We start from the raw sequence: 13,247 nt of genomic DNA on the forward strand, positions 1-13,247 counted from the left end.
GCAAGTCTATATAGTCATTTCTTTGGTTGAGTAAATCATTCTATATGATTGAAGTGGTTTACATGAGAAGTAGGGGGTTAATTGATGTCATATTTAGACTTTTTTCATGTCTTTATCTTCAGAATTGTATGGCGGGGCAGGGAAGAGGAGTTGAGGGGAATGCTAAAGGTAATTACCTGTTTCAAGCACCATGAAGGTCCTCTGAACATTATAAAATACCATATAAATGTTAGATAGCTGTATCATAATTATCACTACCATAAAAGTTCTAAGATTGGACAAAAAGTAATTAGGATAAAAGTCTTCCATTGATTCCCCATGGGGTTTCCCCACGGTTTAGGATATTTCATAATTTTATCCCGCCTAGCCTCACCAACCTCATCTACTCTCTACAACAAACGTTCACCTTCTGCTTCCATCAACATTGTCTAATTGGTAATGGTGACTACATATATTCCGGCCCTAACCCTTCACCGGAGCTACTGACTTACCTTAATTGCCACCTCCTCCACTGTCCCACTCTTACTCAAATTACTACCCCAACCCCACCCTCCTTCCTGTAGGTCAGGGTTGGAGCTCAAGTCCACCTGCCTGCCAGCTGGTCACACCCCTGTCTTCCCTCCAGGCCTACAGCACTTACCATCTGGACTACCACGCAGGCTCTCAGTGACTTGTCATGGTCTTTCATGTGCTGGCGCATCTGACACGATCGCTAGAGGAAATGACCTGCATGCTCAGTGGGGGTGATTGAAGAGAATTTCATCAGGTCCAATTTGTAGAAATGTGGGTAGCCAAGAATGCTGAAGCGCCTGGGATACAAACAGCGGGAGGAAGCTTCCACTACCCCTAGGTCTGAAGGAACAAGTGGAGGAAGCAGTTACTATTGCCCAAGGGAAACAGGAACTTAGGAGAAGTGCTCCCCACAGGAGGTATGCCCAAGGAAGTCCTCTGGCCAGGACCCGGGGGGAGGGAGTTTGTGCTTAGAAGTGCAGCTCAGTTTGTATGTCTTGCTTTCTGAATCCAATTGATGGTGATACCCTACTGTTTTTCACCTTTTGTCAATCAAACACCGACTTGGATTTCCCCCGAATCTGGAATAGGGTGGTGAGAAACATCTTCCCTTGTGACTCGGGACAGTTTCTGGACTCCTGGACCTTGAAAAGGCCCCTGGTACCTAACTTCTATTTCTAACACATCCTTAAACTCCCCATGATAGTTGTGTTTTGTCAAGTCTTCATACTTGATAAACATTGAGAACTAATCCACCAGGGCAGCCCGGGTGGCTCAGTGGTTTAGCACCACCTTCAGCCCAGGGCAGGATCCTGGAGTCCTGGGATCGAGTCCCAGGTCAGGCTCCCTGCATGGAGCCTGCTTCTCCCTCTGCCTGTGTCTCTGCCTCTCTCTCCCTATGTCTCTCATGAATAAATAAATAATTAAAAAAAGAACTAATCCACCAATGTCTTTAATTTAGAAAGTACAAAGTCATACTGTTATTTTATTTCCTAGGCTGGATTAGCATATATTTGCATAATTGTTCTCCAATATCATTGAGGCATACCTATATCTGAGAAAGCCAATTAGTAAAGAAGAATTTTAAGCATACCTAATCCACTTAGTATTGCTAAAGACGGAGAGAGAGAGAAAGAAAGAAAAGGAAAGAAAGCAACTGTTTCTTGAATGATAGTTTTTCATATTTCATGTATTGCTTTGCCTTGGTGAGAGGTATAACTAAAATTATAAAGAAGGCAATTTATTACTAAAATATAGGTTTTGAAAATCATTTCTAATCAACTCTTTTACAGTAGGCTGACAGAAAACTAGCTCAGTTTGATAGTACCTAATTAAAAACAAAACACTGTATACTTTTTATTCTTCTTGGTAAAAACAAACAAAAACATTGTGCCACTGATAGTGAGTCTTGCAGTGACTTGGCATCAACACCCCCCTCCTCCTTCCACTTATTTCACAGAGCCACATATTTAGTGGTTCCAAATAAGTTCTTGAAAGTGAAAGAATAATTGAATGAAATTCTTCAACCCTCCCTATTCATTCATTCTGATGGCCAATAACCCAGACCTCTAGGAATCTCATTGCTCATCTAAATTCCTTCTGCTACAAAGTTAATCTCCTCCTACTCTTCCCCTCTTTGAAGAGGGAAAGATGAAAACTCTGTCCACATGCTACATTTCCAGTGACTCCACAGCCTTCATGAAATAGTAAAAGGAGTCATTGCATCCTTGATAAACCCATTAGCAAAAGGGCAAATTTTCCTAAAGTAATTAATCTGCTTGTTTGCTAATCATCCAAGTCCATGTTATTTCAACCTTCATCTCCCACCTCACAAAAGACCAAGAAGGTCAGAGACCTTGTTTGTCTTCCCCCCCCCCCCCATTGATTCTAGCCCTAAGCAAGGTGCCTAGTGCATAGTAGAAGCTCAATAAATATTTGCCAATGTGAGCAAAAATCTACCCTATATCACCTTTGGCTATAGCTTCACTCTAAGAATACATCATCTTTCTGGTAGAAAACTCTCTCTAAATAATAATAATAATAATAATAATAATAATAATAATAATAATGAAAGTAACAAGGGCAATGATAAAAAGAAAATGCTTACTGTTCTATGTGATTTAATGTGTAAGCAATTTAACCCTCTGATGGGATTTTAGAACATGCTACCCCATTGGATTGTACCTTGGCATATTGAATACTTTAAGCTGAAGGAGTTTGAGAAAACAGCAGAAGCAAGAAAGTCACTCTGATCCACCCCACATCTTCTCCCCTGAAACGGTCATAAAACCCTCCCATGGGAGGTGCTCTCCCTGTACCTGGAGGAAAGAAGCATCTTTATCTCTTAAGACAAAGGAACACCAGAAAAGAATCCTAACAAACAGGACTTGCTAAGTTTCCCCTCATACTCCTTAAGGATCCATCATATTTTCTGCTCAACTGCCTACTCTTACTCAAACTTGACATAAAAACACTCAGTTCTGTTTCTTCAGGTCCTCATTTCCTTATGAAGTTTCTGTGTCATGTAAAATGTATGCTTTTCTCCTATAATCTTTGTCAGTTTAACTTTGAGGCCCAACTGAAACCCTAAAAGAGTCTAGGAAAACTTTCTCCTCTACTCCTCAAGACAATCATATAAAACTTTCATGCTATAGATACATTATTCCCATTTTATAAGTGCAGAAACTGAGTCACAGAGCAAGCGCGTCGTTTTCCCTAGATAAGGGATCTAGGGATCAGATAAGGTTGGAAGTCAGAAAATGAACCCAGGTAGACGGGCACAAACCGAAACTCTTAACATCTAACTTCAATGTATTCAAAGGAGAGTGACAATGAATTTTTTGTGTGTTTCAAAGAAAATAAGGGTATCATTTGGATTTTCTTAAAGTTTTGAAAGTATGCCAGTTAAAAACTTCTTGAGTTCTTCACAATCGGATGAGTAAAAAAAATAAGGCTCAGCTGTTCTTTCCAACATCGATAACCCACTGCAAATGGTTTGTTACTTTTCTTATTTGTACAATCAGCTTTCGACTGCTGTGTTTTTTATTAGAAGCCACTGGGTTCAGGATGGAAGGACAAAGTGGCAATATAACACTAGGTGATTAAGAAATAGAACACAAGTGTGTCTAGATCCTGAGAAGGGAAGAAAGCTGGATAGGTGGTCTTCCCTCATATTAAAGATCTTTCCTCACATGTAACTTACAAAAGAGAAGAGGTTTGTTTTCTCAGGACACTAAATGACTATTTACAGAAAGTTACAAAAGCAGCATGAGGACATCATTTCCTCTGTTGCTGGTGCCTGGGGTTCTGTGAATGAGGAGAGTGAAGGGAAATGAAAGGACCAGGTCAGAGATGGAGACGGGTGGGAGAGAATGATTATGGTAGCATTTCCTTATTAGTATTAAAACACTTTTTCTGGGGCACCTGGGTGGCTCAGTTGGTTGAGCATCCAACTCTTGATTTTGGCTCTGGTCATGATCTCAGGGTCGTGAGCGCAAGCCTCATAGTTGGGCTCCGCGGTCAGCAAGGAATCGCTTCTCTCCCTCTCCCTCCTCCTCATCCTCCCCGTTTCTTTGTCCCTCCTCTTCCCCTGCTCAAATGCATCCACTTTCTCTCTCTAAAACAAATAAATACATCCTAAAAACAAAACAAAACAAAACAAAAAACCCATTCTCGTTCCTACAGCAACAATTTGCCTTTTATTTGTATTTATCCTTTACTTTCTTTTGAAAATATTATTCATTTACAGGTATATTTCCTCATTCTCTTCCCCCCCGCCCCCAAATGTTGAAGAAAGCAATGAAACATGTAGAGCTCTTCAGAGATCTACTGCTTGTAGTCAATTGGAAAAAAAGTCTAATTGATAGGTAAACAACTCCCAAAGATGAAAGGAGACAAGAGCTTTATTTAAGTCCCCTAAATAAAAGTTCAAAGATAAGGAGAAATAAGTTAAATTCATGAGTAAACAATTCAAAACAAGTAGGCATATATTATGTGCTAATTAGCATAAAATGCTTAAGCACAAGCAAGCAGATAGAGAAACATTTCCTAATGCAAGGAACATCCTCTCCCTTTGTCCTTAGAGTAGGTTTTATTGACAAAGACAGTGCATCACAAATTTTTCAGCCAGAATATTCCCAAAGGAGAGGGGAGCATGCACTTCTGCCCAGTATTCTAGGATGTGTCCCAAACACCACTTGCTACAATTTTTTGAAGGACCAATGTTTTTATATGAATCGTTTATACAAATTCAGCATCCTCTTCTACAATATAGTACAAATTTGTTTTAGTACAAATTAGGTCTCTCAAAATATTTGAGAAAGACTGAAGAAAATCAGAAAGATTATTGTATCTACCCATGACTTTTCCTACAGGGCACTGGGACTATGAGAATCCCGGTTTAGAAGCACGGCCTAGGTGGTGGGCGGGTGGAATATTTGACATCATCTCTACTCAAAACTCAAGCATCTAAAGTTAAATAAGATGAAGAATCACACAAGTAAAAGAAACCTGCTCACACCTGGCAAATGGATTTTTTTGTGCTTAATTACTTTCACTCTCACCTCTGAAAGAGCGACACTAAGAGGCAATGAGCTCACCTAAGAGTGATTAGCAAGAACAAAAAATCAAAGCCCAGTTGGACTCATAAACCCTGAGGTCCAGAGGTTAATCAGCTACATGTCACGTTCAGCAAACTACTAACAAGCCTGATTGACACACTTATCTTTCCAAGTTTCTCAAAATTCTACCATTTTCAAAAAGTCTTTTGACTTTTGGTAGCCAGCCATTGCTAGTCAAGTGCTCCTTATCTTCCAGCTAAAATGCTCTGAAATGTCAGCCTATTACTCCATGAGCCCAAGCAATCAACTTGAGTTCTTCCCTTTGCACGCTTCCTTGTACACATCTCATTAAACTTTCTTATCAAATACATGGGAGCCATTGAGTGTGCAAATATTTTCCCAAGGGGAGTACTATAAACAGAAAATCATACTAAAATAAAAGAGTTTCTAGATGTTTGGAGAAACTGAAAGTGAATACATTTACACTAACAGCACCAGGAGCTCCCTCTATGTCACAGAATCCCTTCACTCTTTATATTCATGCTTAAAAGGAAAATCACACTTCAGGTCAGAAACACGACTCTGAAACGCAAGCACTAAAAATGAGTCTGCACCTGTACTCTTGCCCCTGACGCTTGACACTGCAGTTTGCTGCTTGTATGTCCGGATCCTCTGCTAAATGATGAGATTCTGGAGGGCAGGAGTCCTCGCTTTAGATTCATCACTGCATCTCCAGTCTCTGGCTCAACAAGCATATGTTGAAATGTCCATTCTTTGTCTATTAAGTGGACCAGTCTTGGTTTTTCGTGTCTACTTTAACTCCAAGATCTCCTTGTTTTGACTAGGCTCATCTGCTCTCTTCAACAAAAATAAGCAGAAGAGCTTCGAGTGGGGATAGGAGTTTGCAAAACTAGTGACAATAATTTCTGCTAAGTGGTAACGGTGGACGGAAGGGGGGTTGAGGAGGGAACCCCTGAGATTAAGAGGCCAATCACAAAGCCTATGATTTTGGCAAAGAACAGTAATATAAACTTATTACTGATAAGGGAGAGAATGAGATTGTAAGAAAAACTGGGTCCCATTTCAGATGAGATGATATATGAAAAGTTTTACAAAAATATATCAGGCACCAAGTAAAAACACTATACACATCAGTTATTACTGTTGTCAGTACCTTCTGGGCACATTCTTGTTTTTGAGAATTCCTTAACTTTACTTCCTGTTTATTTCCCCTCACCATGCTACCCTAGGATTAATGACAGAGTTTGTCAAGTGTTTTGAAATCCCTGAAGTGTTATAATCAACCCAAGTACCATTTTATTTATGCAAACTGTGTCTACCCGGTGAGTCCACTTAAATATCTAGGATTGGGAACTTCTGTCTCATAAGGTTTAATAAATGATTCCCTCTGGCTCTAAAAGCAAGTACTTTTTCAATGACAATGGGAGGGAAAGCAAAGGAATTGCTCTGTGACATCTGTTGTGCAATGTTCTTCGAATGGCACATCTCGATAAATGCATGAGAGTCCTTGGAGAGTTACTGCACACAGTGAAGAGAGAGTGGTAAAAATCCCAGTATCTCTGTAAAGGAAGGCAAGAGAGGTTAAAGATAGAAAAGCCCCAGAGTTTACATCAATAGAAATCAACAATGACATTTAATCCCTACTTTAGCATTTAGTCCCTACTTTATACACAGTGGTAGCTTTCTAGGGTCTCTGACAGTGAGACAACATTAAAAATGAAATTGAGATGGGAGCTGAGACAGTGGTACCTAAGGAGAAAAGGGAGACAAGGGGATGTAACACTCTACAATTCAGAACCCAGGAAGTGAGATAAAATATACTCGTATGAACTATCTGCAGCAGTGTATATCAAAACAGCAATTTGAAATTAATCGAGATTCTACTATATATCCTTTATGTGCCTTATGTGGCCCATACATTCAGATATCTATTCTATTAATGATGCTCAAGCAGGTTAAGTAACTTTTTCAGGGTAAGATAGTTCAAAAGTAGCAGAGTAGGATTGTATCTAAGCAATCAAAGCAATGAGCTTTGTACTCTGGGCCTCGTACTTGTCCACCCGTTGGAGACAGCCTGTGACTGCTAAAACCAAGAACAACAGGCTTGGTGGGAGGACTGATTTACAAAGGCAGCAAAGTCCATTTGCAGAGTGAGAACTTAGCTTTGTCAATGGCTTTCTGCATGACTCATTAAAGATTTTTAATATGGTTCCTGCCTACTTAAAGGCTACAAGATAACTACAAGTCAATGAAACATGGGCACAAGAATGGTACAGTCAGGTAAGTGTCTGACTCTTGGTTTAGGCTCAGGTTATGATCTCAGGGTCCTGAGATCAAGCCCCACATGGAGCTCTGTGCTCAGTGTGGTGTCTGCTTGAGAACCTCTCTCCCTCTGTCCTTCCTGCTCATTCTCTTGTCTCTGTCTCTTTAAAATAAACAAATATATTTTTAAAAAGTGAATGAAATAATCTACATGAAAGACTAATCTTCTGGTAAAATATTATAGAAGCAACTCAAATATTATTATTATTATTATTATTATTATTATTATTATTAAATTATCTAAATTATTGAGGAGAAAGTAAACCTGTCACCTTTATACAAATGTTCAACTTTCTTTTTAAATGGAGAAATCCTCAAGACATTTCCAAATGTTACATACTTGATGCATCTATTTATTTTTACACCTGTGTTTTTTTTAAAACGATTTTACGTGTTTGAGAGAGAGAGAAAGAGTGCACACAGAGGGAGGGAGAGAAAGAAGCAGACTCCTTGCTGAGCAGGGAGCCTGACTTGGGGCTTGATTCCAGGATCCTGAGATCATGACCTGAGCTGAGGTCAGACCCTTAACCAACTGAGCCACCCAGGAGCCCTGGCCTGATGACACAGTTAAAATGCATTTTATAACCATTTGCCTTATTGCATTTGAGTAGGTCTTGAAAACATTCTCAAGACTAGTTTTTAAATAGAACTTTCTGTACTTCTATTGCAGTCTCAAACTATTTTACAGTGAAAAGCACAGAAAGTGAATGGATTCTTTACCTCCAGGTCATCATCAGGGATAGCTCTTTTCCACTTTACATTCCACTTGATGTGTTCATAGGCATTGACTACAACTTCGATTGCTTTGGGATAAGAATGGCAAGCCTGTATCACCTGTAGAGGAAGCACACAGCTTTATTTGTTCAATGTACATCTATGATTCATTCATTCTCACAGAGTCGTTGGGAACTTACGGTCCTGTTAGGCTACCTGAAGCCCTGAAATGCTTTTGCAAAGCCTCATGCCTTTGAGTTTTCAAACACCTGCCAGTCTTGAGATCGATGGGAGGATGAATAAAATCACACACTTCCTTCAACATTTAGAAGCTAGTTGAAAAGAAGTGCTAACAAAGAAGGCAGGAGTCCAATGAAAGGTACATCCTGTCCTTACAACCCTCACCCCTCCCCACCAGCTTCTCTGTATCCACAGGAACACCTCTAGCTTCTTTCTGCCAATCTGATCCTATCCCCAGAAGCCCTTTGAGTGTGACCTGTTTTCATTTCAAAGGGATCCAGCTGGTTCTGCAATGTGCCCCACAACTAGTCCACAGGGAACCCACAGCAAAAGTACTCTTGATTTTGAATTTTCCCATCATGAGGTACATGTCAGTTCCATTCTTCCCTTGGGACTCTAGAAAACATGTATCAAGCTCTCTCTGGAGTCCTCTTCAAGATCCCTTGCTGGATGGGAGATGAGGAGAAAGCCACTCATTGCTGTCATTGGGAGGGAGACATCCTTTTGCACTGAAACAACTTTCTCCAAAGAGAAGTTCTTCCTGACTTCCCAGTCCTTGTCAGCCTCAGCCTATTGTAGCTGGGCAAACGTCACACATTGGTTTTCCCCATCTCCTTTACAAGTCCACCATAAGTCATCCAGCATTGCATTTTTCAGTGTGGGCTGCTAAGAACCTATTGTCTTGAGGCCCCAGGCAAAACTGAGACAGAAAGATTATCATTTTGGGGTACTTGGGTGGCTCAGTGGTTGAGCTCAGGTCGTGATCTCAGGGTCCCAGGATTGAGTCCTGCATCAGGCTCCCTGTGGGGAGCCTGCTTCTCCCTCTGCCTTATGTTTCTGTGTGTCTTTCATGAATAAATAAATAAAATCTTTAAAAAGATTATCATTTTAATGCACAGTTAAGCACTTGCACACACATGTGCACGTGTGTGTGTGTGTGTGTGTGTGTGGTCACCTAAATGAAGGACCCACATCAGGAAAGAGCTAATATTAAGAGCGTGTTAAGATGGAGCCAGCTGACAGTCCAACCTGCCATGCCAGTCCAAAGAGCTTCAGACTGAACATTTAATAGGAGGCTATTACATTTTCTTAACAAGAAAGGGTTGTATTCAATCGATCCATTCCATTAGGAGGTCTTTATTGAGCACTGTGCTTAGCACTATGACAGTAATTCTGAGAAGTTTACGACCTGGTTTTTGTCTTCAAGGAGTTTACAACCTAGTTGAAGAGAAAAGACGTACATATCTCAAAGAGAGAGCAATGTAAGTCAGTAAATAATAAGAGGCTGGCTTAAAGATCATCAATGTCTCCTGAGTATCATGAGCAAAAGCACAAAGGAGAAAACAAGGATATTAAGGCCACAGAGTAGTGTGAGGCAGCTGAATGGGAGTACACCAAATGGCTTCTCAGCTGGCATAACTGGCAGTCCAGAGAAGGAATGGTAACCGAGACTCTGAGAAAGAATAAGCAGGGCTTAATGACTAACCAGATATGACGAGTAAAAGACACAACTTTTAAGCCTGAGAACATGGACATATGGGGGTGCCACTGACAGGAAATGAGGAAATTGGAAGGACATGCTAATTTGGGGATGGTCAGATCGTGTGGGCAGGAGGATATGTCATATACAATGTCTTAATGTCCGTTAAAAATGTGCATGATAACACTCCACTGGGAAGGCCAAGATGAAGGTGGAGATTTGTGCACTATTAAAGAATTAAATCCACACGGCTCCATAATACTCTAAATGAGAATAAATGGAAATGGTAGAGGACCATGGTCTAAAGCCCGAGGAATCCAAACACGCAGGAGAGAAGAAAAAGGAAAAAAAAAAGTTACAGCCACCATTTTTTTTTAAGTACTTATTACATGACAGGGACTATGTTAAATCATTGCATATTTGCCTTGCTCAATCTTCAAACAATCCTACAAGGTCAGCCCTTATACCCATTTCACAGATGTAAAATTTAAGACCAAGAACATTTAAACTCTAGGTTATTTAGCTAGTAAGTGACTGAGCTAGGATTAAAACTCAGGTCTGTGTGACTCCAAAAGTCAAAAGTAAACCAGGCCTTTCAGAGTGAAAAACATCAAGTGAGGAGAGCATTGGAAGCCGGGCTAGCACCAGAGCCATTAAGATTAGAGAGAGGAAGACTAGATACCACCAGATCTGACTAGAAGTCTAGTTTACCAAGGGTTGGATGGGTTCCAACAAGGAGAGATCAGACTGAGGTTGACAGGCTGGATGCACAGCTGTAACTAGGGCTGACCTACCCTCATCTTTAAGACCTTGGTGTCATAGCATACAGGGTTTTAGAGACCCAATAAATAACTTGCTTTCCTGAGTCTAGAAACTATTGAAAAACGAGATGAAGATGACAATCTGAGATCAGAATGCCATTTTTATTACTAACAAAACTGATTACATATAATATGTTGAATTATGGGACTACATCAAGCTTCCCAGCACTCCACTCCAAGATTAAATTTGCATCCCCAAACTATGGACCTCTGCCTGATGTAAAGAGCTTGTTCTTGGACGCTTACCACATAAAAGAACCAAGAACTCAGTTCTTCTCTAGGCCCACAGTTAAGCAACCAGTTCAATTCTTCCACCCAACTCATCAGTAGGTTAAGCGGAATAAGATAAGGTTGGGGACAGAGGTTGGTGGAACAATTTTAGCAGAACTTCTCTTAGAAATGCATGAGACTAAGGAGATGGCAGCAATTCTCTAATATAACACATCAAAACCTGGCTCCAATGGCCCAGATCCAATGGGAATCAGAAACAACAAAATATGGTGAGATGAAGCAGTCATGAGAGTGGGGATATCAGGAAAGAAAGATTTATAAGAATTTATTGGAGCATAGTTTCAAATCAGGAGACATGGCCTCAGTAGAGAACTGTGTCAGCCCCAGGAGACAGGCCAGCCAGAGGGCCTTAAGATAAGGGAGCTTTATTGAAATAGAGGTTAGAGTCAATGGCGTGCAAAAAAAATGTTCCATAAGAGGCTTTCTGGAAAAGAAAACACTGCGTGTATATGTTCATAAATGCAACACAAATTTTTGCTAATATAAAGAATGTGCAGCCCACAATTTATGAATAATAAAATACTCAGTACTCCTCATTTCCTATTTTATATAGTTAATTGGTTCTCACAGAATGCTTTCACTGATTTTGTATCAATTTTGCATGGATATTGAATTGCATTCATAGCCAAAATCAATGTCTGCAATTGAAGAACACATGTAGTTGTTATATGAATGTTGGTTGATATTTTTATTACATGAAAGAATAATTGTTTCACAAATATGAAACAATGAAGACCTATTTTAGAACTTCACTCATTCATCAATGACATGAGTAACTTTTTTTGAAATATATAATAGCTTTTGAATCCTGGAATCGTATTTCTGCATTTTTTGGTGCTATTCACAATGTCAGAGCTCCAGACACTGACTACCTATTTTTAAGTTTAATCTGTATTAGTAACATCCTTTCCATTAATTTCTTAGGTCTAGACATCATCAAAGAAATAAATTAAAGTCTGATTGGTAGCATTTGCTGATTTCTGTGGCGTAAATACTACCATCACAGCCTATTCATAACTACTAACCTGGGGTCACTGCATGGTTGGGAAGGGATGTGCAGTAACAAATCATTACAGAATGTTTCCACCACAGGGGTATAAAAGATGCATATAACATCAAGAGTATAGGTGTGTAGAGTAAAATAATTAAGAGATAGAATGAAAATAATTTTAAAATAGTGTTTTAAATACCTATTATCTTTGTTTTTAGTATACTTTATTTGTTGTAAGTTTATGTGACTTAATTTTCAGTAATGGCTGCACTTAATAATCAGCTTGTACAGTTCCTGAAATAAGGCATTGTGAGTCAATTCCCAGCAATCAGCTGCTTCCAGTTGGCCCATATGTAAGCACCATCATAAGCCATCACAGACTAACTGTATCTGAAGCTCTAAATCAGTGAAGGTGATTGGGTCCAAATGAGCGCAACATAAATAGTTGCTTAATGCAGGGGAAACATTCAACTACACATTCTGGGTGCAGTGCACAAAGTTGAGCTGCTGACCATGGTTTTGTCAGGCAGGCCGAAACCAAATAAAGAGCAATCCTATATCATCAACCCATAAGAAGGTAAAGAAGTAGGTTGGAGCCAGAGACCCATCGCTAAAGGACCTCTGAAGAGTCATCATTTTTGTGTCTACAGAAAGTATAGCCAGAAGGGCTTCCAACTCGCTGTGTGGCTGTCAGGGTGGGAATTTTTCAGCACTTAGGTCTTAGAAAATTAAGGCAAATGGGGCTGCTCTGTTCTCTAGAGCTAGGATGAGGATGACAGATAGGTTAGCTCCAAGTAAAAGAGACAGACAAAATCTGAGGCTGACTCATTAATTTGTATACTAGTTACAAACTACTGCCACGGTATCATAAAATGTTAGAGTTGCAAGAGACCCTAAAAATTGCTAACCTCCCCACCTCCTCTAATTTGGAGATGGGAAAATTGAAACCAGAGAGGCACACCGTAAGAGGAGGCATGAGGACTTAACCTCATGTCTTCTTACTCTGAGTTTAGTGCTCTTTCAAATATATTCTGATTACCTTCTTTTAATCTTAGATAATGGCCAATGAAATTAGTAGTTTAAGGACACAAATCTCATTGCACAGATATTCTGAAACAAGAAGCACTCTTAACCATAATTACTTTAGGCTGAGTTTTGTTGAAATTTCAAAAGAATTCTCTTTCGAATGTAAAGATGTTGCTGGTAATATAAAAATAGCAACCATTGGGAACTCCATCTATATCCTTCTCTAAAACCCTCTAGCTAATCCTTTCTGAAAGGATGATCTGTGGTGAAAA

At 39.8% G+C, this 13,247-nt stretch overlaps 1 protein-coding gene across 2 annotated transcripts in view; it reads right to left on the reverse strand.

The window, feature by feature from the left end:
- Positions 1–4,394: 4,394 nt before the first annotated feature.
- Positions 4,395–13,247, reverse strand: part of ASB4 (ankyrin repeat and SOCS box containing 4) — a 59,709-nt gene continuing 50,856 nt past the window's right edge. Inside the window, exons 4-5 of one of the 2 annotated variants that reach the window (XM_077856846.1) lie at positions 8,133–8,246; positions 4,395–6,649 (exon numbers count right to left, since the gene is read on the reverse strand). In XM_077856846.1, the coding sequence (XP_077712972.1) occupies positions 6,461–6,649; positions 8,133–8,246 (303 nt within the window). In that variant the 3' untranslated portion in view covers positions 4,395–6,460. The remainder of the gene's footprint in view (positions 6,650–8,132; positions 8,247–13,247) is intronic. The other variant, XR_013356906.1, reaches the window with a different exon arrangement.

Source organism: Canis aureus, chromosome 18 (assembly GCF_053574225.1).
Source record: "Canis aureus isolate CA01 chromosome 18, VMU_Caureus_v.1.0, whole genome shotgun sequence".
Taxonomy (NCBI): domain Eukaryota; kingdom Metazoa; phylum Chordata; class Mammalia; order Carnivora; family Canidae; genus Canis; species Canis aureus.